The sequence below is a fragment of the Eptesicus fuscus genome, chromosome 21 (assembly GCF_027574615.1).
Source record: "Eptesicus fuscus isolate TK198812 chromosome 21, DD_ASM_mEF_20220401, whole genome shotgun sequence".
NCBI lineage: Eukaryota > Metazoa > Chordata > Mammalia > Chiroptera > Vespertilionidae > Eptesicus > Eptesicus fuscus.
This window is the reverse complement of record NC_072493.1, coordinates 46,082,944-46,106,824: the sequence shown is the minus strand read 5'-3', so window position 1 is coordinate 46,106,824 and position 23,881 is coordinate 46,082,944. Positions and strand designations below refer to the sequence as shown.

General features: G+C 45.7%; 2 protein-coding genes across 2 annotated transcripts; one reads left to right on the top strand and one right to left on the bottom strand.

Annotated features, from left to right (window-relative positions):
• Window positions 1-2,478: 2,478 nt before the first annotated feature.
• LOC129147528 (zinc finger protein 883-like) lies at window positions 2,479-4,245 on the bottom strand. The gene has a single exon (XM_054710042.1). It carries the CDS (start codon window positions 4,243-4,245, stop codon window positions 2,479-2,481), a length of 1,767 nt encoding a protein of 588 aa, XP_054566017.1.
• Window positions 4,246-4,559: 314 nt separating this feature from the next.
• Window positions 4,560-5,319, top strand: LOC114229581 (40S ribosomal protein S27-like). Its single transcript, XM_054710041.1, has 3 exons — window positions 4,560-4,597; window positions 4,813-4,853; window positions 5,110-5,319. The coding sequence occupies exons 1-3, from the start codon at window positions 4,560-4,562 to the stop codon at window positions 5,313-5,315; spliced, it is 285 nt and encodes a 94-aa protein (XP_054566016.1). The 3' UTR covers window positions 5,316-5,319.
• The last annotated feature ends 18,562 nt before the right edge of the window (window positions 5,320-23,881 follow it).

Below are 23,881 nucleotides of genomic sequence, written 5' to 3'. Positions count from 1 at the left end.
GGCAAACTCATTAGTCAACAGAGCCAAATATCAACAGTACAACGATTGACATTTCTTTTGAGAGCCAAATTTTTTAAACTTAAACTATATAGGTAGGTACATTGTTATTAACTTAATTAGGGTACTCCTAAGCTGGCCTTTGCTAAAAACTCAAGGGGCCAAAGAGCTGCATGTGGCTTGCGAGCCGCGGTTTGCCGACCACTGCTCTAACCAACTGAGCTACCCAGCCAGGGCCATAAAACCTGCTGATTATATTCAATGGCAATGACTACATCCACAGAAGATGAACATGACAGGAGACCCCCTGACTAGTGTACACACCGATCCTGCAGTCTTTTTCTCAAAAATTTCCGGATGCACGTTAAAAGGCACATTTCACCTAGTGGGCTGGCCTCCTCCAGCACCTACTAGGTCGTCAGTGTTTCTGTTGCAATCATGGTTTCCCCTAACCCCTAAGACCAGTGACCATCACCTGTGGAACTGTAGACATTAGGGCACTTGGCCCTTTGCAAGACCTGGGTAAGAGATTCCCTTCCCTTCATGTTTTGCATACAAACTAACTCACGCTGCTCCCAAACATACGTGAGGTTGTCACAGCTACCCGCCTCTTTGGAGTGATCTCTGTGTCTCATGGCATCCAGACTTCACAGGAGGACTACAGGCCCCATAGTCTTTCCTACGGAAGTATGAGCAACAGTGCAAATTTGGGAAACACCGCTGAGCTCATTTCTGTACCATATCCTCTTCTAGGAGGCAGAGAAACTTTCAGGCCTGTACGAGTTATTCACCTCTCTGTGCTGGTAGACCCAGACCTACTTACGAACCAACCCACACAGTAGATAGAACACCCAAGATTAAAGAAGACTTAGGGCAGTGTTCGGCAAACCGCGGCTCGCGAGCCACATGTGGCTCTTCCACAAAATACCACGGCCTGGGCGAGTCTATTTTGAAGAAGTGGTATTAGAAGAAGTTTAAGTTTAAAAAAATTTGGCTCTCAAAAGAAACTTCAATCGTTGTACTGTTGATATTTGGCTCTGTTGACTAATGAGTTTGCCGACCACTGCCTTAGGGGAAAAGGCCTTCATTATTTTACAAGACAACGGGACATCACCCTCACAGTTCTTGCATGTGTGACACTCAAAAAATTAATCACTGGTATCCGGCTGGTATGGCTCAGTGGTTGAGTGTGTTGACCTATGAACCAGGAGGTCATGGTTCAATTCCTGGTCAGGGCACGTGCCCAGGTTGCTGGTTCGATCTGTGTGGGGCGTGCAGGAGGCAGCTGAGCAATGATTCTCTCTCATCAATGGTGTTTCTATCTCTCTCTCCCCTCCCTTTCTCTCTGAAATCAATAAAAAATAATATATATTTTTAAAAAGTGAATCAATGGCCCTAACTGGTTTGGTTCAGTGGATGGAGCATTGGCCTGCGGACTGAAGGGTCCCAGGTTCGATTCCGGTCAAGGGCATGTACCTTGGTTGCAGGCACATCCCCAGTAGGGAGTGTGCAAGAGGCAGCTGATCGATGTTTCTCTCTATCCTTCTCCCTTCCTCTCTGTAAAAAATCAATAAAAATATATATTAAAAAAAAAAGTGAATCAATGACATCTAGGGAAAGCATGTCCCTGAACAAGGCAGTTATTCTGCAAGCTGCTGGCTAAACTCAGGTGATGTTCTTGGGGTCAAAACTGAGTCAGATCCATGCACCGATTACTGAGAATAGAAGGAATAAAGACTTCCTAAAAATGCAGGCTACTCCTTATTTTCTCTAAAAAATCAGAGAACAGTTACCTTCCCTGAGCACATTAGGATGGTGACTGATGCCATCTGTGGATACCGTCCAGGTGGTACATGTGAAATAGTTTATGCAACAAAAATATGCAGTGACATAGATCTGGCAAGACACCTGGGAAAATTTAGAAAGTGCAATCGGCACATGTGCGTCCCACGTAAACTTATGGGGAACCCCCTATTGTTGACGTGTGGATGGATGAGATTCAATTCAGATAAATGAGGCCTCAGTGTTTCCCACAGTGTTGTTAAAACGGAACTAAAAAGTTATTCGTGCCCTAGCCGGTTTGGCTCAGTGGATAGAGCGTCGGCCTGCGGACTGAAGGGTCCAAGGTTCGATTCCGGTCAAGGGCATGTACCTTGGTTGCAGGCACATCCCCAGTAGGAAGGCATGCAGGAGGCAGCTGATGGATGTTTCGCTCTCATCGATGTTTCTAATGCTCTATCCCTCTCCCTTCCTCTCTGTAAAAAAATTAATAAAATATATATTCTTTTTTAAAAAAGTTATTTGTTTCCTACACATCTCAGACCTTCCTCCCATGTAAACTCTTATGTGACAGGGAGGTTACACGTTTGGCTAAAAGATGTCCCACATTCACTCCACTCCTAAGTCCTTTCTCTAGTGTGAACTCTCTTATGATAACGAAGGCTGCGGATCCCGGTAAAAGACTTCCCACATTCACTGCACTCATGGCCTTTCTCCAGTGTGACGTCTCAGATGACCTACAAGGCCATTGCTACTAGTAAAAGAGTTCCCACATTTAGGGCACACATAAGGCCTTTCTCCAGTGTGAACTCTCTGGTGATGTACAAGGCCACTTCTACTGGTAAAAAACTTCCCACATTCACTGCACTCATAAGGCTTTTCTCCAGTGTGCAATCTCTGATGATAATGGAGGCCAGTGCTACTTGTAAAAGATTTCCCACATTCACGGCACACATAAGGCCTTATTCCGCTGTGACCTCTCTGATGATAACGAAGGTATTCCTTTCTTGAAAAAGATTTCCCACATTCATTGCACTCGTAAGGCTTTTCTCCAGTGTGAACTATCTGATGCCGATGAAGGCCTTGGATTTTGATAAAAAATTTCCCACATTCATTGCACTCGTAAGGCTTTTCTCCAGTGTGAAACCTCTGATGATATTGGAAGCCATTGCTATTCTTAAAAGACTTTCCACATGCAAGGCACTCATAAGGCCTTTCTTCAGTGTGAACTCTCTGATGACTGCGGAGGCCACTGCTACAGCTAAAAGATTTCCCACACTCACTGCACTCATAAGGCCTTTCTCCAGTGTGAACTCTCTGATGACTGCGGAGGGCAGTGCTACAGCTGAAAGATTTCCCACACTCACTGCACTCATAAGGCCTTTCTCCTGTGTGAAATCTCTGATGGTAATGAAGGCCAGAGCGACTGAAAAAAGATTTCCCACACTCACTGCACTCATAAGGCCTTTCTCCAGTGTGAACTCTCTGATGACTACGGAGGCCGCTACTACCAGTAAAAGATTTCCCACACTCACTGCACTCATAAGGCCTTTCTCCAGTGTGGAGTCTCTGATGACTGCACAGGGCACTGCTACAGCTGAAAGACTTCCCACACTCACTGCACTCATACGGCCTTTCTCCTCTGTGAAACCTCTGATGGTAATGAAGGCCAGAGCGACTGAAAAAAGACTTCCCACACTCACTGCACCCGTAAGGCCTTTCTCCAGTGTGAACTCTCTGGTGAGAAGGAAGGTAATAGATCCTTGAAAAAGACTTCCCACACTCTCCACACTCACCACACTCGTAACGTCTTTTTCCGGAGTGAGCTCTCTGATGACAGTGAAAAGCGGAAATTTCGCTGAAACCTTGTCCACATTCCTGGCTCACTAAACGCTGTCTTCCAGGACAAACGCTCTTGTCCTGAACAAAGGCGTGGATGCTGCCAATGGCTTTATTAGATTCTTTCCTCATGCGATCACCATTTCTGCTTTGAAAACTCGGCCCGGATGTCAAGATTTCATTGGATCGATCCCTGGTGTGAGTGGCCTGTTGCTGTAGGTGTCCTGACCCGGTAAACAGGTCTTGTTCCCCACAGGTAAAAGGTTTATGTGACACGCGAACATCACAGCCCCTCGCAGGTGAGATCCTGTCCACATCTCTGAGGAAAGGCTTCTCTCTCGGATGCTGCTCCTGGTGCTGGTCACATTTTGCACTGAAATAAAATCCTTTTGCACACGCCCCGCACCTCAACAGTATCCGGCTGTGCTGGGTTTCCTTCCGTTCAACCGGCTGGAAGATCTTCCTCAAGACTGGCCCACAACTGCCACAGGGGTGGCTCTTCCGGGAAGACAAGGCTCTCCTGGGATTCCTGGCCTGTGACACTCTTACGGAAACCTGCTCCGTCGGGGCCTCCACATTCTCTGCTCCACAGCAGCAACCTGAAGAAAAGGAAACGCTGGTGAGGTACATGTTGATGTTATAGGAAAGGGGTAATCTCACCACACGTATCCGTCTGCCACAGCTAGGCATGATTTTATGGGATGATTTTCTTTAAAATATTTTTTATTGATTTCAGAGAGGAAGGGAAAGGGAGAGGGAGATAGACACATCAATGATGAGAGAGATTCATTGATTGGCTGCCTCTTGCCTGCAACCCAGGCATGTGCCCTTGACCGGAATCAAACTTGGAACCCTTCAGTCCATAGGCCGATGCTCTATTCACTGAGCCAAAGCGGCTAGGGCTATGGGATGATTTTCAAGACAAGTGAGTTAGACTCTAAGAAATGGCTGACTGCTACACATTACGTGGCCCCAAAGGTCAGTAAGGGTACAAACCAAATCAAGAGAAGGACACAGCATAGAAGGAGACGCAGAAAAGAGAGGCAGGGTCCGTTAGTTGTTCCTCCATGAATGGCTTTCTCTAAGACCAATTTTGCTGGTGATGGGAGTCTGTGCAGAATAACCTGAATGTGCTCCAACCCATAAAATCCAGTTGTATTCGCCTTTCCGGCGGTGACGACCTCCCCATGACATTAGGCCTCTCGCTAAGGACCTCCTCCGTCCCTCTCCAGAAAAGGAGAAGAGGAGAAGAGGAAACACGAGAAGAAGCGCCTTGCCCTAACGGGTTTGGCTCAGTGGATAGAGCATCGGCCTGCGGACTTAAAGGTCCCAGGTTCAATTCCAGTCAAGGTCATGTACTTGGTTGCAGGCACATCTCCAGTAGGGAGTGTGCAAGAGGCAACTGATTGATGTTTCTCTTTCATCAATATTTTTAACTCTCTATTCCTCTCCCTTTCTCTCTGTAAAAAATCAATAAAATGTATTAAAGAAAAAAAAAGAAGAAGAAGAAGAAGAAGCGCCTGGTGCAGAGCCCCAATTCCTACTTCATGGATGTGAAATGCCCAGGATGCTACAAAATTACCACCGTCATTAGCCACGCACAAACAGTAGTTTTGTGTGTTGAATGCTCCCCTGTTCTCTGTCAGCCAACAGGAGGAAAAGCAAGGCTTACAGAAGGATCCTCCTTCAGAAGGAAGTAGCACTAAAAGCATCTCAAATCAAGATGAGTGGGAAACCATCCCAATAAACACATTTTGGATAAAACAAAACAAAACAAAACAAAAAAACACACCAAAAAAACCCACAAACAGTTGTATTAGAGCACATGATGTTCAAGGTCAACATTGTGACACATGCACACTCCAAGGCTCTGCAGGCATGGATCAACGTTGCAGTCCAGTGAAGAAATACCTGTAAGGGAAATGTTTGAGGTGCAGAGTTTAGAAAGGTGAAGACTCCCCAGGGGCTGGGAATCTGAATAGAAATGATAACTATTAGAATTGAGTAGTTGGCAAAGGGTCAGTAAGGAAGAACAAGTAGAATGGCGTGGAACTGGCAATGGTAACAAAAACTGAACAACAAAATGAGTTCCTAGTTACTACCTTAACCAAGCCCTGGCATCCATCTCTCTCCAACAGCACTGGATCCCGGCAAGACCGCCTCGGGGTCCACCCTGGCCTGGATGGAGTCATGTATCTCCTGTGACGCACAAATGATTCTTTCCCTGAAATCCCAGTTGAGCCATTACCTGGGATAGAGGTGATAGAAATCCTAAAAGAAAAACCGAAGAGCCCTAGCTGGTTTGGCTCAGTGGATACAGCGTCGACCTGCAGACTCAAGGGTCCCGGGTTCAATTCAGTCAAGGGCACATGCCCGGGTTGCGTGCTGGATCCCCAGTGAGGGGGCGTGCAGGAGGCAGCCAATCAATGATTTTCTTTCTTTCTTTTTATATTTTTTATTGATTTTTTCAGAGAGGAAGGGAGAGGGATAGAGAGTTAGAAACATGGATGAGAGAGAAACATCGACCAGCTGCCTCCTGCACACCCCTTACCAGGGATGTGCCCGCAGCCAATGTACATGCCCTTGACCGGAATCGAACCTGGGACCCTTCAGTCCATTGAGCCAAACCGGTTAGGGCCAATGATTCTGTTTCATCATTGATGTTCCTATCTCTATCCCTCTCCCTTCCTCTCTGAGCCAAACCGGTTTTGGCAAGATGGCAGAACAGGGGATACAAGTATTCTTCCAGACCCAGTAGACAGCTAGCTATCCATGAACAACCACCACAATAACACAAGAGAGGGGAGTAAGAGTCCAATTAAGACAAATGGCAATGCAGAAGAGCAAAACAAAACAAAACAAAAAAAAAAAAACACACACACACACAAAGACCTGCATAGAAGAACGAGAAACATGGGGTATCAAACATATTGAAAGATGGCCAGGATAAAAGCAAGGGTTAGAGTTCTTGCTGTCAGCCACTGTGCTTGCGCTAACATTGACCCTAGTGGCCTGCTCTGTAATAAATACTGGAAATGTTTGCCTTCAGAAACCACAGAAGCCCCTGTAACTACATCTGTGAATGCCCCACAGTGTACACCTTAAAGGACCCTATAGCGTTTGTCAGCATGAATTCCAAAAAAAGTCCCCTTGGCCACGAAGTACCTCTAGAAAGAAAATAAAAAAATTAGTATGTCCTTGGCTCCAGAACCCTCAATTGTCATTGAAAAAAATTGCTGCCAGAGCCACTGTGGACCCATGCATTTTTTTACCTCAGTTCATGGAGCACCCAGGAGACTAAGCTGCAGGGATTTGTCTCAAGCCCAATACACAGCACCATATCCAGCCAACACCCTTGATTCCTTATGGAGATGAATGTATTTCTTTATCCAAATTGGTCTATAACGTTGAAACTAAGGAAGTGCTTCATCAAATGTGTAGACATCAACCTAGGACTAAAAGAAATACTACAGCCCTGATTGGTTTGGCTCAGTGGATGGAGCGTCAGCCTGCGGACTGGGGGCGGGGGGGGGGGGGGTGTCCCAGGTTCGATTCCGGTCAGGGGCATGTACCTTGGTTGCGGGCACATCCCCAGTAGGGGGTGTGCAGGAGGCAGCTGATTGATGTTTCTGACTCTCTATCCCTTCCTCTCTATAAAGAATTAATAAAAATATATTTTTAAAAAAAGAAATACTACAAAGAAAGACAACATAATAATTGATACCAACAAATGATCTACAGACCCGGTGATCCCACTTCTAGGACTATATCCCAAGAAACTAACACCAGTCAGAGAGGATATATGCACCCCTATGTTCATAGCAGCACAATTCACCATAGCTAAGATTTGGAAACAGCCTAAGTGCCCATCAGCAAATGAGTGGATTAGGAAACTGTGGTACATCTACACAATGGAATACTATGCAGCTATAAAAAAGAAGGAACTCTTACTATTTGCAACAGCATGGATGGAACTGGACAGCATTATGCTAAGTGAAATAAGCCAGTTGGAGAAAGATAAATATCACGTGATCTCACTCATTTATGGAATATAATGAACAACATAAACTGATGAACAAAAACAGATCCAGAGACAGAGAAACATCAATCAGACCATCAAACCTCAGAGGGAAGGTAGGGGAGGGTGGGAGCAAGGGGGAGAGATCAACCAAAGGACTTGTTTGCATGCATATAAGACTAACCAGTGGACACAGACAACAGGGGGGTGAGGGCATGAGTGGGGGTGGGGGTGGGGGGGTAATGGGGAGATAAGGACACCTATGTAATACCTTTATCAATAAAGAAATTAAAAAACAAATGATCTTCAGCAAGCATGTCAAAATTGCAGCCCACAGCGAATATTTTTGTGGCCCAGCCAATATAACAGTATGTAAGAAATGTCTTAATAAAAATTTCATAACTTAACTTAAATTTTATAATATCCTGTTATACATAGTTATTAATAACGAACTACAACGTTCACTAATGACGAATTACAATAATTGTGTTGCATTCATTTCCCTTCTGTGCCTTCCGCGCAGGCGCACCATTTCTCTCCACTAATACTAGCAGCGAATATTTTAGCAGCCAATGGCCACGTCATTAGTCTTGTATTGACTTGTTTGGTATGCGCAACAGGAAATATTTTGCTTTCAGAGAACAAGAAAAATAGGTTTATTTGCGTGATGCTTATTAATTTGTGCAGTTATTCAGTGTCTGGTAAGTTAATGTTCAAGAAAAAATACTAGTTTTTATTAAAATGTTCTATTATTTTATGTTAATGATGACTCATTTATTTCAGCCCTTTCAATTCAGCATGTCTCTATCAAAATAAACCTACATTTCTATGAAAATTAAAGCTTTTGTTTTTCTTGTGGTCTACATACACTTAAACCTTGTTTATTTGGCCCGTTCTAGCCTTTGAGTTTTAACATGCTTGAACTACAGACAGCCTGACAAAGAATCCAAAATATTTACTTTTAAAAACATCCATGAGCTACAATAGAACACAAAGGTGAAACGGTGAAACCAATACAGGAACAAAAGGACAGTATCAAATAGACAGAAATCATTAAAAAAAAAAAAAAAGAAACAGAAATGTTGCAGCTGGCCAATTACAACTAATGAAATGAAAAAATGCAATGAAGAGTATTAAAAACAGACATGAAAGAATGTGTGATGTCAAAGACATGAAATTTAATATCATCCCTATATCTCTGGCCGGTTTGGCTCAGTGAATAGAGCATCAGCTGGTGGACCAAAGGGTCCCGGGTTCGATTCTGGACAAGGGCACGTACCTTGATTGCAAACTCCTCCCCGAGCCCTGATCAGGGCTCATGCAGGAAGCAACCAATGATGTGTTTCTCTCACGTCCATGTTTCTCTCTGTCTTTCCCTCTCTCTACCACTCTCTAAAAAATAATGGAGCCCTAACCAGTTTGGCTCAGTGGATAGAGCGTCATCCTGCGGACTGAAAGGTCCCAGGTTCAATTCCTATCAAAGGCATGTACCTTGGTTTCGGGCACATCCCCAGTAGGAGGTGTGCAGGAGGCAGCTGATCGATGTTTCTCTCTCATCATTGTTTCTAACTCTCTATCCCTCTCCCTTCCTCTCTATAAAAAATCAATAAAATATATTTTAAAAATAATGGAAAAATATCTTTGGGTGAGGATTAACAACAACAACAAAATAAAATAAAAATCATGTTTTAAAAAAGTAAAATCAAATCATCCCTGTAGAGAAAAAGGAGAAAAATATAAATTTTAAAAGTACAGCAAAGTATATTTAAAACACATTGGGGACAGATCAAGAGAATTCTCTTCATATTACACAGTGCTTTACAAAGTATCATACTTTAAATAGATATTAGCTTGTAAGAACATGTAACAAATAACTTCAAAATGCAATAGGTATTTAATTTTAAAGCGTACCTTTAACATTTATGTAAAACGTTTTTTGTACGCGTTCAATAGAAACTTATCTGGCCACTGGGTAAAGCTAGCAATAAAACTACTGGTCTGTGATGTGTTAAGTAACACCATCAAGATAACCTATATTTGCATTATGAGAATCCCAGGAAACAGGAGTAGTGGGGTAGGGGGTGTGGTAGTGCGAAACAGAGAGAAAAGGGAGAGAAGAAGAATGAGGGGTAGAAAATAAATTAAAAAAAAAAGATGTGAATAATTAAGTGCATATACTCTCATAGGTCACTGTGTAGAATCAATGCAAACTGGACTTCACCAAGACATCCTATATAATAAAGATGTAATATGCAAATTGACCATCACTCCCAACACACAAGATGGCCACCACCATGTGGACACAAGATGGCCACCACAAGATGGCCGGCAGGGGAGGGCAGTTGTGGGCGATCAGGCCAGCAGGGGAGGGCAGTTGGGAGGGACCAGGCCTGAAAGGGAGGGCAGTTGGGGGCAATCAGGCCTGCAGGCGAGGGCAGTTGGGAGGGACCAGGCCTGCAGGGGAGGGCTGTTGGGAGGGACCAGGCCTGAAAGGGAGGGCAGTTGTGGGCGATCAGGCCAGCAGGGGAGGGCAGTTGGGAGGGACCAGGCCTGAAAGGGAGGGCAGTTGTGGGCGATCAGGCCTGCAGGCGAGGGCAGTTGGGGGGAACCAGGCCTGCAGGGGAGGGAAGTTGGGAGTGACCAGGCCTGCAGGGGAGAACAGTTAGGGGTGACCAGGCCAGCAGGGGAGGGCAGTTAGGGGCAATTGGGCCGGCAGGGGAGCAGTTGGGCATCAATCAGGCTGGCAAGGGAGTGGTTAGGGGGCAATCAGGCAGGCAGGCAGGTGAGCGGTTGGGAGCCAGCAGTCCTGAATTATGAGAGGGATGTCCCAGACTGGAGAAGGTGCAGGCTGGAAAAAATACATACATACATACATAAATAAATAATAAAAGGACTAGATTAGAAAAAAAAAAAAAAAAGAAGGTGCAGGCTGGGCTGAGGGATACACACTTCCTACCCCATGCACGAATTTTGTGCACCAGGCCTCTAGTAGTATATTGAAAGTATCAGAAAAACAAAGGCAAAGAGAATTGTAAAAGCACAAAGAAAATAGTAACTCCTTCCACACAGAGGAACACCCAAATAAGGGTATAAGTAGATTTCTCTGAAGAAACCTTGCAGTCTCGGATACAATACAATGATGTGTTAAAAACACAAAATGATAATCATCAATACTTTACCCAGAAACCCTGTTCTTTTTAAAAAATATTTTTTTATTGATTTTAGAGAGAGAAAGGGAGAGGGAGAAAAAGAAACATCAATGATGAGAGAGAATCAATGATCGGTTGCCTCCTGCACAACCCACAATGGGGATCAAGCCCAAAACCCGGGCATGTGCCCCGACCGGGAATTGAACTGTGACATCCTGGTTCAGGGGTCAATGCTCAACCACTGAGCCTTGCTGGCTGGGCCAGAAACCCTGTTCTTCACAAAGAGGAAGGAATAATTTCCCACAAAAAAGCTAAGGAAGCTCACTGCCACACCACCTGACTTGTTAGAAATGCAAAAAAAAGTTCTGAAAGATGAAAAACTAATACTAAATAGACACACCAATACATAGAAAGTATAAATCTCACTGGTAAAGATGAGAATGGAATAAAATTCACATTGCTGTAACACTGCATTGGTAAAAAGTGCATTATATAACTCTATTATAATGTTAAAAATTTAACACATACTACAAATGATGAAGATAATGTCAAAGGGTAGCATTTTTGTATTCAACTGAAGGTGTGACCAGGATAAAATAGACGGTAAAGGGTATGCATTCTTTTGTGTTAAGTCTCTTGGAAACATAAGCAAAAACCTGTGTGATAGATACACAAAAGAGCTAGGAGTCAACCCACTATACAAAATGATCAAATCACACAAAAAAGACCACAAGGCCTACAGACTGAAGGGTCCCAGGTTCGATTCCAGTCAAGGGCATGTACCTTGGTTGTGGGCACATCCCCAGTAGGGGGTGTGCAGGAGGCAGCTGATCGATGTTTCTCTCTCATCGATGTTTCTAACTCTCTATCCCTCTCCCTTCCTCTCTGTAACAAATCAATAAAATATATTTTAAAAAAGAGAAAAGATTTATCATTTTATTTTTTTATCCAATTCCAGAGGTTTCCCTGCTTTGGTTTCTCCCTCCTCCCTAATCTATCAGCAATGAATTTCCTGTAACCCTCTTAAGTGGCCTCTTTTCATTGTAATGTATCAATTAAGATGCAAAACTACCATTCTCTGGTGCATTACCTCAATGCCTTAAGATTTTGCTTCCTACCAATTGGGGACAGTTTGGCTCATATAAACTCACAAAAATTCTTTGCAGGTCTGAATATTTCTTAAGTTGACAGTGGTAAACAATATCTAAGCCTGCTGGGAAAATGGCCACACTAACTCAAGTCAACTTGTCTTCAAAAATATTTTTAATTGATTTTTATAGAGAGGAAGTGACGAGGAGAGATAGATAGAAGCATCAATGAGAGGGGAAACATCTACAGGCTCCCTCCTGCATGTCCCCTAATGTTGCCAAAAACATTGAATTTGCTTAAAAAACAAAAAACACACAAACCCCCGAAATATCTACAAAGCATAATGAAGCACCTGCAAAACGACGTGATATGTAATAAAGAATTAACATGTAAAATATAGAAGGTATTCAAAAGACACATTAGCCAAAAAAATCCGGATAAAAAATAAAACGAGCTAAGGATGTAGTGACAATATTCCAAAAATTATGCACAAATGACTAACAGGAATATAAACAATGCTTTTCCTCGCTAATCAAGGTGGAATTCGTTAGGCTCCCTGCCACCCTACCAACCACATATTCTTCCCTGTGAGTTCAGTGCAGCAGGTACTGGGGCAGCGCAAGCAAAGGACAGCAACTGCCCAGAAAACTGGAAAACATGCAGTGCCCACCGTCCACCTGTGAGGACAGAGCGCACCTGGGAAAAGGGGCTGGGGAAATCCCAAAGCCAAGTCCAGGTCACTGGTGAGAGTGAGGGTCTTACCCAGCGAGGATACAAGTTCAAAGTTCTCCAGCATCACATTCAGGTACAGCTGTCTCTGACCCTCATCAAGGAGGCTCCATTCCTCCCTGGAGAAGTACAGGGCAATGTCCTCAAAGGTCACGCCAACCTGTCAGAATGGAGAGCATTGACGCTGTGGTAGGCGTTTAGACAGACACTCCAACTGCCCTGACGCTGGCAATGGATGAACCTATGGAGAATGTGCCTTTACATCCTGCCCAGTGGGAGTTAGGACACCTATTACTGATATAAAGAGTTATCTTATTCACTTTGGGAAGTCACAGACGGGGACCCACTGTCTGGGAAAAGGATGCAGGGATGTGTTCTCTGAAGGTCGCTGCAGTGGCTTCCCGGGGTGCAGGTCTGACGTTTACTGGGTGTTCTAGTTACTGTCTTTCAGTATCTCTAACTACAAAATGAATTATTACTTTTATTTTTTAAAATATACTTTATTGACTTTTTACAGAGAGGAAGGGAGAGGAATAGAGAGTTAGAAACATCGATGAGAGAGAAACATCAATCAGCTGCCTCCTGCACACCCCCCACTGGGGATGTGCCCGCAACCAAGGTACGTGCCCTTGACCTGAATCGAACCCGGGACCTTTCAGTCCACAGGCCGATGCTCTATCCACTGAGCCAAACCGGTTAGGGCACAACATGAATTATTTGTCTAACGTCGCCCTCCCGTATAGTGATGGGCACACGAGGCTGCTGGCTAGCTGCTTTCCCTTCCATGGGATAACTGTTCACTCACGCAGCCCTGCCAACAGCACCAGGGGGCCACTCACTGTCTCGAGGCCTCAGAAACACCGCAGGGTCTGAGACCGAATCAGGGCCGTGGCACCAGACTGTTGATGACCATCTCCCCTGGGCGCCCTGCTGCATGTTTTGCTTTAACCGTATCTGTTATGCTGGTAAGGGTAGGCTCCCCTAATGTAGACGTGACCCGGCTGGCTTATAGCACCTCCAGGGCTATACTGGGGATAAATCAAGAACTGAGTTCTAGCCCTGGCTGGTTTGGCTCAGTGGATAGAGCATCGGCCAGAGGACTCAAGGGTCCCAGGTTCGATTCCAGTCAAGGGCATGTACCTTGGTTACGGGCACATACCCAGTGGGGAGTGTGCAGGATGCAGCTGATCGATGTTTCTCTCTCATCGATGTTTCTGGCTCTCTATCCCTCTCCCTTCCTCTCTGTAAAAAATCAATAAAATATATTTAAAAAAAAAAGAACTGAGTTCTAGAGAATTGGGCCAGCAATAGATTGTTTGCTGTCACGGCATAACCACGGTTGCAAGGAATTTAAAGGAATGTGTTTTAACCTTTCTGACAATCCACAATGGAAAGAAAACAACATTCACCAAATTAGGGAAACCATCTCCAAAATAAAACATGGAGAAGGGTGTTTTGGCTTTAACTTCCTGGCTACCCAGTCTGCCTGGGTCACAGGAATTCTTTTGCATTTTTCTCCTGTTTTATTTTTTTTGTAGTCTGATTGCTTGCCGCTGTATTCGGTGTCTTCCTCTTTTTAAACCCTGCATTCCCTGTATTCCATCCCCACGAATTGCTTTTAAGGCAGAAGCAAAGGCAACCCAGCAGGGTGAGATTTTTTCATCTAAAACTATTCTCATAGATAGGAGGTGACAGAACTAGCAGCGGGGAAATGAAGGGGGCAGAAATAGAATACTGAGGACTAGCGATCAGTCATAAGAAATATTAGTAAGAGATATGAAGCATGCTCTGTTAACCGTGTCTGTTTTGTTCTCATTGAACAAAGCAGTCTGCCCTGGCTGGGAGCTGTACCAGGGTCCCGGGAGCTCCCCAGGAAATGCAGCCCACCCTCCTCACCCAGGGGCTGCCTATGATCCAGGAAAGATAAACCACTTTGTGGTAGAAATGAAACAATGCCGTTCTAATGGCCCCTTCTTTTGCAATCACCTGGTCCACGCTGCCTGAAATCTGCAACCACTACACCCATTCTGATTCCTTTGGCCTACTTCCCCGGAGTCCTTGTCCTCGTACCCACGTGAGCAGCTGGCTTATGGGGAGAGGCAGAGCAGACCTGGGGGATCACCTGCTGCCCTCCCATACTGTCCGCAGGATTGGAACAAACGCTCATATGATTCAACCCCGTCTCTGCTGAATTGGCTCAAGTAGTGACAGGCAGCCGGGACCCATTGGTCCAGTTTCAAAACCGGAACGGTCATTCTGAGAACCCACAATCCTGCTCCTTACACATCTTCCCTGCTCAGCCTCCCCCAGGGCTGCCCATTAGAGTGTGGACACCAGGCCCTAATGCCAGTGCAGGCTGCTCTCTCACCACAGTCCCATTACTCACTGTGACTGCCCTCAGCAACAGCAACTGAGTGGGGCGGGAAGGGAAGGGAAGGAGGGGCGGGGAGACAGCAAACAATGCCATTTAAGCTCCGGGCCATGCCTTCCTGCCCAGCAATACCACCCCGTCCCCTAGATCATGCCTCCAAGACACAGCTAAGCCTGGGTTTATGCTTCGCCTTTCAGTCCCCACACCAGGTCCCGGGGACCATCAGCTCACACTTCCTCCAGATGTGCACACCACTGGGTAACCTTTAACCTCTTCCCATCTTCAGACCCAGGTTCACTCCCTCAGCTCTGCCCCCTTCCTGCTCCAATGCCACTGGATCTCGCTGGACTCACCCATGAACTTGGCACATGGCATGGAGAGAAGCTTGTCGTCCAGCCGGGTCCAGGACCACCCCCGGCCTCTGAGGGACCCCACAGCCGGGAAAGCCCCGATGAGGCTGTGCCGTCCTCCCTGCAGCCTCTGATCTGTCCGCCCATCCTCACAGCCCACACCCTCAGGGACCCTCAGATGCCAGTCAGCCCTGTCCTCTCCGCCCTGCACTGGCTGTGCCTCAGAAGCCACAACGCTCCTCTCCCCTCCGCCTTCCTCACGGTCCTCCACGCGGACTGAGCTGCAGGACGTGACAGGCGCCCGCACCCGGGCGGTCCTGTTCGGTGTGAGGAGGCGGTGGGGGTCCGGGGGACACAAACTCACCTCAGCCCCGCGCCTCTGGGCGGGCGCCGCCATCGGACTGTGTGTGCGGAGCCCGGGGGCAGCGGCGGGAGAAGCGGCCGCCGCGGGAATGGCGGTCCCTTTTCCGGTCATGGAGCGGGTCACCCGGGTGGGGACCCCGAGCTTCACACCCGCGCGTGTGCTGTGTGCACCCCGACTCTCGCGCCTTCTCTGTGGGGGCATCTCCACCGGGACCGGCGCCCTGGAGCCTGGGCCTGGCGCTGAGCGGAGGCCGGGCGGACACAACACGCCGCCCGGAGGAGCGCGCTGGGAGGCCCGCCCCTGCCGTGGAGCTCCGCTGGAGCCGCCTTTTCCCACCCCATTGGCTGCGCTGGCCGCGCGCCACACGCCCGCCTCCGGCTCTGGCTGGTTTGGCCCAGTGGATAGAGCGTCTGCCTGCAGGCTGAAGGGTCCCGGGTTCGATTCTGGTCAGGGGCACATGCAAAGGTTGTGGGCTCGATTTGGAGTAGGGGGCGTGCAGGAGGCAGCCAATCAATGGTTCTCTCATCACTGATGTTTTTTTTTTTTTTAAATATGTTTTGCCCAAACCGGTTTGGCTCAGTGGAAAGAGCATCGGCCTGCGGACTGAAGGGTCCCAGGTTCGATTCTGGTCGGGGGCATGTACCTTGGTTGCGGGCACATCCCCGGTGGGCGGTGTGCAGGAGGCAGCTGATCGATGTTTCTAACTCTCTATCCCTCTCCCTTCCTCTCTGTAAAACAAATCAATGAGGAAACATCTACAGGCTCCCTCATGCATGTCCCCTAATGAGGATCGTGCCAGCAACAAGGATGTGCCCTGACCTGGAATCTAACCAGCAACTTCTTCTTCTTCTTCTTCTTCTTCTTCTTCTTCTTCTTCTTCTTCTTCTTCTTTTTTAATATATATTTTATTGATTTTTTACAGAGAGAAGGGAGAGGGAGAGTTAGAAACATCGATGAGAGAGAAACATCAATCAGCTGCCTCCTGCACACTCCCCACTGGGGATGTACCCACAACCAAGGTACATGCCCTTGACCGGAATCGAATCTGGGACCTTTCAGTCTGCAGGCCTATGCTCTATCCACTGAGCCAAACCAGCTAGGACGAGTGCTGCTCATTTTATATCTCCACAGCACCTGTCATGTAATAATTTACTATAACAGAATGTGGTTGTTTTTTTTTAATTTTGGCTCCTCCTTCAATAAAGCCTTTAAACAAAACTTGTTGGGAACACATTTCTTTATTAACTGCTGAACAACACAGACCAGTGAAACAGATGAGATAATCAGTACATAAATTTTGAAGCAATGAAAATTATCAATTGGCTGCCTCCTGCATGCCCCACATTGGGGATTGAGTCCATAACTCAGGCATGTGCCTTGACCGGGAATCAAACCATCACCTCCTGGTTCAAAGGTCGACACTCAATCACTGAGCCATGCCAGCTGGGCAACAAGGAGTATATTTAAAGCAAAAACCCCCCCAAAGAATTCTCATCTCAGGAAATCCACATGTGGAGGAGCGGTTTACCTAGCCTTGGATACCCTCAAAGCTGTGACCCTTCTCTCTCTTTTAAATTAAAAAAATATATGTATTTTTTTATTGCCCAGCCATGTGACATAGTAGTTTGAGAGTCAACTCATAAACCAAGAGGTCAAGGTTCGATTCCCAGTCAGGGCACATGCCTCAGTTGTGGGCTCGATTCCCAGTAGGAGGGCATGCAGGAGGCAGCCGATTGATGATTCTCTCTCATCATTGATATTTCTCTCTCTCTCTCCCTCTCCTTTCCTCTATCTGAAATTAAAAAAATATATATATATATATAAATATTAAAAAATATATTTTACATTGATTTTTAAGAGAGATGAAAGCAGAGGGACACACGCACAGAGACAGAGAAAGAGAGAGAGAGAGACATTGATGTGAGAGTGAAACATCGATTGGGTGCCTCCTGTACACCCCCAACTTAGAATCAAGCCCACAATTCAGGCAGGTGCCCTGACCCAGAATTGAACTGGCAACCTTTTGGTGCAAGGGACAATGCCCAACAAAGTAGCCAGGGCAGATCCCATCTCTCTTTTTAAAAAAAAATATATTTTATTGATTTTTTACAGAGAGGAAGGGAGAGGGATAGGGAGTTAGAAACATCCATGAGAGAGAAACATCAATCAGCTGCCTCCTGCACACGCCCCTACTGGGGATGTGCCCGCAACCAAGGTACATGCCCTGACCGGAATCGAACCTGGGACCCTTCCGTCTGCAGGCTGACGCTGTATCCACTGAGCCAAACCGGTTAGGGCCAGACCCCATCTCTTAATGACTAGAATATGATTTCTATGGCCACTCTCCTGCTGGTTCTCACTCACTCACCTGATGTGCTTCTAGTACAGAGTTCATTCTTTATTATCCACGGTTCTTCTCCATGTTGCAACGTGGACAGCGCATCTAGCTTGGTAGTGTGATACCCCGTTCATAGAAGACCTAGATAGGGTGACTTGTCGTATGTGAAGATGGGAAACATGACACTTTAGAGACAAAAGAATTTCTTGTATGCAAAGTAAGTTCTCTTTCAGGATAGAGGAGATTATACCCTTTCGCTAGGGGCCAGAAGGGGCCGAAAGTCTGACCTCCAGATGACCTCAGTGACTACAAAACTTTCAGCAAATGTTAGAGCAAAGGCAGTGACCCGGCACCTCTAAGGACACCGGGAGCTCTCCTTACCCCGTGAAGAAAGATCGTGAGAGGTCTCCGACCTCACGTCCCGATCCGGTCTTTGTGAGCAGGGTCCAGGAGCTGCCACTCCCCCCAGCGGAACTCCACAGCCACGTCCTCCAATGGCAGCAATTCCAGGAATAACACAGTCCTGTTTAACATGATATCAACTTCTTTTATTAATATAAAAGGTACATGAGGGATGTTGTTCTTATTTTTACCACATAGCCTGCATCTGTATACTCTTCCCAAATATATTTTGGAAGCAAAATCCCATTTTTCTACATATATATATATAGTTTAGCCCCTCTTTCCAATTACCCTATATACACAAATAACATCAGGACAAATACAATATTCCTACATAAACACGAAACACAACATCTAGAATTTACAAGCCATTTCTCCCCCCCCCGCCCCCCACCCCCTGCCCAGTGGCAGAGTACCGTATTTTCCAGCGTATAAGACGACTTTTTAACCCAGGAAAATCTTCTCAAAAGTTGGGGGTCTTAATACGCCAGAAAATACGGTAGGCTTTTGTTCCTTTTAATTTCTAGAAGTGCTCTAAAATACCTGTTCCCCAAATTGCCACAAGGCAAGGAATGTGGGTTTGTAGGTAATATTAGTGGAGTGAGCAAATTCCAAACCTTTTCTCACACAAAATAATAAACTTTTTAAAGTGTGCTTTTAACGACATTCATTGGATTTACCGTCAAACATTAAACACACAGCACAACAAAATAAGCGTGTCTTTGTTGTTTCAGATTCTAGAATGCTATCAAACGGGTCTGCGGAAAACCGCAGTTTCTATTTCTTTGTGTAATCACTTTAATAAATAGGGGCTATATATATAATCCTAAGTAATTTCAGGGTGGGAGGGATTAATAAGTAATCTTAAATGGGTGGGATTAAACAGCATGATTACATGTTAGCTATGTATCAATGGACATGTGTACTTGTGACCCTTTATCCTGTGATAGCTACCTTTAATAATTTCAAATAAACTCGGAGGGAACTGCAGGGAGATTAACCTATTCAGGGTGACTTGAACATGGGAAGAACAGTAGTGCAGCGGTTCTCAACCTGTGGGTTGCGACCCCTTTGGGGGTCGAAGGACCCTTTCACAGGGGTCGCCTAAGACCATCAGAAAACACATATATTTACATTATGACTCATAACAGTAGCAAAATTACAGTTATGAAGTAGCAATGAAAGTAATTTTATGGCTGGGGGTCACCACAACATGAGGAACTGTATTAAAGGGTCGCGGCATTAGGGGGGCTGAGAACCACTGCCCTAGTGGGATCAAGTTCAAAGATGATCAAATAGGTCATTTAATAGAGGCTCTTTGCCTTGGGTATTAACTCCAGGGATTAAGATTGTGAGCAAATTTTTTAGTGAGTTACAGGGTGGATAAATACCCTTTGAGAAACTGTTGGTGAAATGACATTGGTATGATGTATGGTGAATAGTCATGGAAGTCATGCAAAAACGATGACTGAGAAATGGAAGTGATGAGTAAGAAATGTTGCTCCCATCAGTCGCCCTTCTCTTTACCTTTTCTTCCTACCCCTGTCCCACATCCCTACCCTTCCCCATTATTATTGCTGTATTTTCTTTACTCTATTTCTCTCAAATTACTAATATTGATGTTATAATAAATTCAATTAATAAAGATTTAGTGGTTAAGTGGAAAAAAAAGTATGTTTTTAAAGACATTCATTGGATTTACCATCAAACATTAAACACATAGCACAACAAAATAAGTGTACATTTTTCTTTAACCTAAAGAAAATCGACATTATTTTTTTTCCCTTGAAATCAAATGCCCATTGTATTCTCACCACAGAATTGTATTCTATCATTTATATATACATGTGTACATATATAATTGTATTCTAACCATATGTATGTATATGTGTGTGTATATTTGTTAACACTATTACAGATATCCCCTCTTCATCCCCACCCTTTGCCCATCTCTACCCAGTTCCTACCACCCGCTCCTCAGGCTTCACCACACAGTTGTCGGTGTCCATAGCTACACATATATGTTCTTTGGCTAATCTCCTCACCATCTTTCATCCATTCTCCCCCATCCCCCTCCCCTCTGGCATTATTCAGTTTGTTCCACATGTCCATGCTACTGGTTCTATTTTGTTGGTCAGTTTATTTTGTTCATTAGATTCCACACATAAGGGAGATCATAAAAGACAAGTTTTTTTAAAAAGTGTATTTTATTTTATTGATTTTTTTTGACAGAGAGGAAGGGAGAGGGATAGAGAGTCAGAAACATCGATCAGCTGCCTCCTGCACACCCCCCACTGGGGATGTGCCCGCAACCAAGACACATGCGCCCGACCGGAACCAAACCTGGAACCCTTGAGTCCGCAGGCCGACGCTCTATCCACTGAGCCAAACTGGCCAGGGTGACAAGTTTTTTTAACAAGAGTAAAAACAGAAATTATACAAGATATGTCTAAAGCAAAAAAGGTTATATTTGATTAGGAAGATTTGGGGGTAACTTTATAATAAATAAATATATACAAATATACATATTAATAAACATCTGAACAGTATATTCCATATAATGTAGTGAAATGGATTATAAAACTGAAAAAAATTACAGAAATGTAGCAGAGAGAGAAGAGGAAGAAAATGTAAGAAAGAGGTTAATAAATATAACATCAAAATATCTAATAATGTTATGTCTACTCATAGTTTCTGAAAGAGAAAACAATAATGGAGAAGCAATATTCAAACATCTAAAAGCTGAAAAATTTCAGTACTGATTAAACATTCAACACACAGTGGTTGAGTGTCAGCCCACATACCAGGAGGTCACAGTTCAATTCTGGGCCAGGGCATATGACAGGGTTTCAGGCTCCATCCCCAGGAGGGGGCATGCAGGAGATAGGCCATCGATGTTTCTCTCTCATCAATGTTTCTATCTCTAGCTCTCTCCCTTCCTTTCTGTAAAATCAATAAAAACATATTAAAAAAAAAATTCAACACCTCAGATTCAGAAATCCCAACTAATTCTGAGCTAAAAGTCTATACCTAGACCAGTGGTTGGCAAACTGTGGCTCACGAGCCACATGCGGCTCTTTGGCCTCTTGAGTGTGGCTCTTCCACAAAATACCACGGCCTGGGCGAGTCTATTTTGAAGAAGTGATGTTAGAAGTTTAAGTTTAAAAAATTTGGTTCTCAAAAGAAATTTTAATCGTTATACTGTTGATATTTGGCTCTACTGACTAATGAGTTTGCCGACCACTGACCTAGACCCATCAGACTGAAACCATAATACACAAACATGCAAAGGAAAAGTCTAAAAGTATCCAGAGACAACAGATTACCCTCAACAGAAACAATTGAAATCAGAAAAAAAAAAAAATCATATCTTTAAAGTTCTTATTTTTGTATTCAAAAAGGCCAGACACGAAGGCCATTTGGTATCTACACTAATAAAAGAGAAACATGCAAATTGTCCATCACTCCGCTATGCCCACCAGCCAATCAGGAGTGAGTATGCAAATTAACCCAACAAAGATGGCAGCAGCCATGGAGCTAGAGTGAGCAGGAGGCTTGGGTTGCCCCGGCGATGGAGGAAGCCAAGCTTCCAGTCCACCCTGGCCACAGCTGAAGGAGGGGCTGGGAGCCTGGGTCGCCAGGGGGCATGGCCAGCCTGAAAACGGCCCTCAGCCTCTCACCCAGGCTGGCCATACCCCTATGGGGTGAGGGTCCCTGCTGGGGGCTTGGCCAGCCTGCAAACAGCCATCAGCCCCTCACCCAGGCTGGCCATGCCCCCCCCCTCAGTTGGGACCCTCATCCCATGGGGGTGTGGCTGGCCTGCAAACCACTACAGGCCCCTCACCCAGGCTGCCCCATGCCCCAAGGGAACCCCCACCCTGATCCGGGACACCCTTCAAACCAGCCGGCCCCACTGGTGCACCAGGCCTCTATCTATACTAATAAAAGGGTAATGTGTTAATTAGCCTGGGAGACCTTCCGCCACATTCTTCTGGACAAAGCCATGGTGGCGGGGCTGAAGCCAAGAGGGGAGGGCAGTTGTGGGTGATTAGGCCAGGATGGGATGGCAGTTGGGGGCGGCGAGCAGGCCAGTGGGGAGGGCAGGTGGGGGCAAGCAGGCCAGCAGGGGGCGGGCAGCTGGGGGTGAGCACACTGGCATGGGGAGCAGATGGGGGTGATCAGGCTGGTGGGGGGGGATTTTGGGGGTAAGCAGGCCAACAGCGGGGGGCAGTTGGGGGTGAGTAGGTCGTCAGGCAGAGTGGTTAGGGGCAATCAGGCAGGTGAGCAATTAGGAGTTAGCAGTCCCAGATTGCGAGTGGAATGTCCGACTGCCGGTTTAGGCCTGATCGTAGTAGGACATCCTTAGAGGGGTCCCAGATTGGAGAGGGTGCAGGCCGGGCTGAGGGACACCGCCCCCCCAACCCCCCGTGCACGAATTTCGTGCACCGGGCCACTAGTTGAACATGTGACTCTTTCATGGATCATTAGCTCCTCCCAGCCACCATGTGGTGGTGCTCAGGTGCTCAAGAGTATTGCCAATCAGGAAGCTCACCTATACTTTGGCATCCAGAGTTGTTATTGAGGCTTCATGATAAATGCACCATTTATGGAATTACTGACCTTGTGGCTGGACTCAATCTCCAGGTCCTTAATCTTTCTAAAAGTTACACTGATGTCAAACGGCTCAAAGCTACAACCCTCAAATCACCGGGTTGGTTTCTGGCTTTGACAACCTTTATCCCTGAGTCAGCTCAATAGCATAAACTATAAAGTGTGGTCCCAGTGCCCCAGAATGAATTCACGTCCAGTTGTCCTCTCTTCTCAAGAGTGAACGTCAATGCCACAGACAAACAGCACTTGCAAAGTCTGAGGCATGGAATTCATCCCAGGGGATGGGATCACAGCCTGACACCCCAAATGTGGGTGAAGGTACAGAGACCCAGCCCAAATGACTGAGGTCTCCTGAGGGTCAAAACTCCAATCTGGGATCAAAGGAAAGGCAGTTAAACTGTTGCCAAGTCTCAGAGAAGTTTCCATCGGAGAAACTGCTGAAGGTGACAAATAACAGCGTTGCCCTGAACACAGGGAGGGAGGCCCAGGGTAAGTGCTCTGAGATGTAAAGGGAATGGGAGGAAACACATAACTGCAACCATGGAAACAGGAGCTGGTCCTCACCCTGCACCTGCTCCAGTGAGGGCTGCTCATCAGTGGTAGAGACTGTGTCTGACGCTGGAGAAAACAATGGGTTAAAAACCAGCCCCTTGAATCTGACACTTGTCTGTGGTGTAAACTTGGGGAACCTACTTCATTTCTCTATTTTTTTTTTAAATATTTTTTTTAATTGATTTTTTACAAAGAGGAAGGGAAAGGGACAGAGAGTTAGAAACATCGAGGAGAGAGAAACATCAACCAGCTGCCTCCTGCACACCCCTCACCAGGGATGTGCCCGCAACCAA

Bases quoted from the DNA above. Each gene is read 5' to 3' on its own strand.
- LOC129147528 (XM_054710042.1), bottom strand. From the start codon at position 4,245: ATGTACCTCACCAGCGTTTCCTTTTCTTCAGGTTGCTGCTGTGGAGCA.
- LOC114229581 (XM_054710041.1), top strand. From the start codon at position 4,560: ATGGCTGACTGCTACACATTACGTGGCCCCAAAGGTCA. The intron at 4,598-4,812 runs GTAAGGGTACAA...CCATGACATTAG, and splicing joins TTACGTGGCCCCAAAGGTCA to GCCTCTCGCTAAGGACCTCC. The intron at 4,854-5,109 runs AGAAGAGGAGAA...ATTAAAGAAAAA, and splicing joins CCGTCCCTCTCCAGAAAAGG to AAAAGAAGAAGAAGAAGAAG.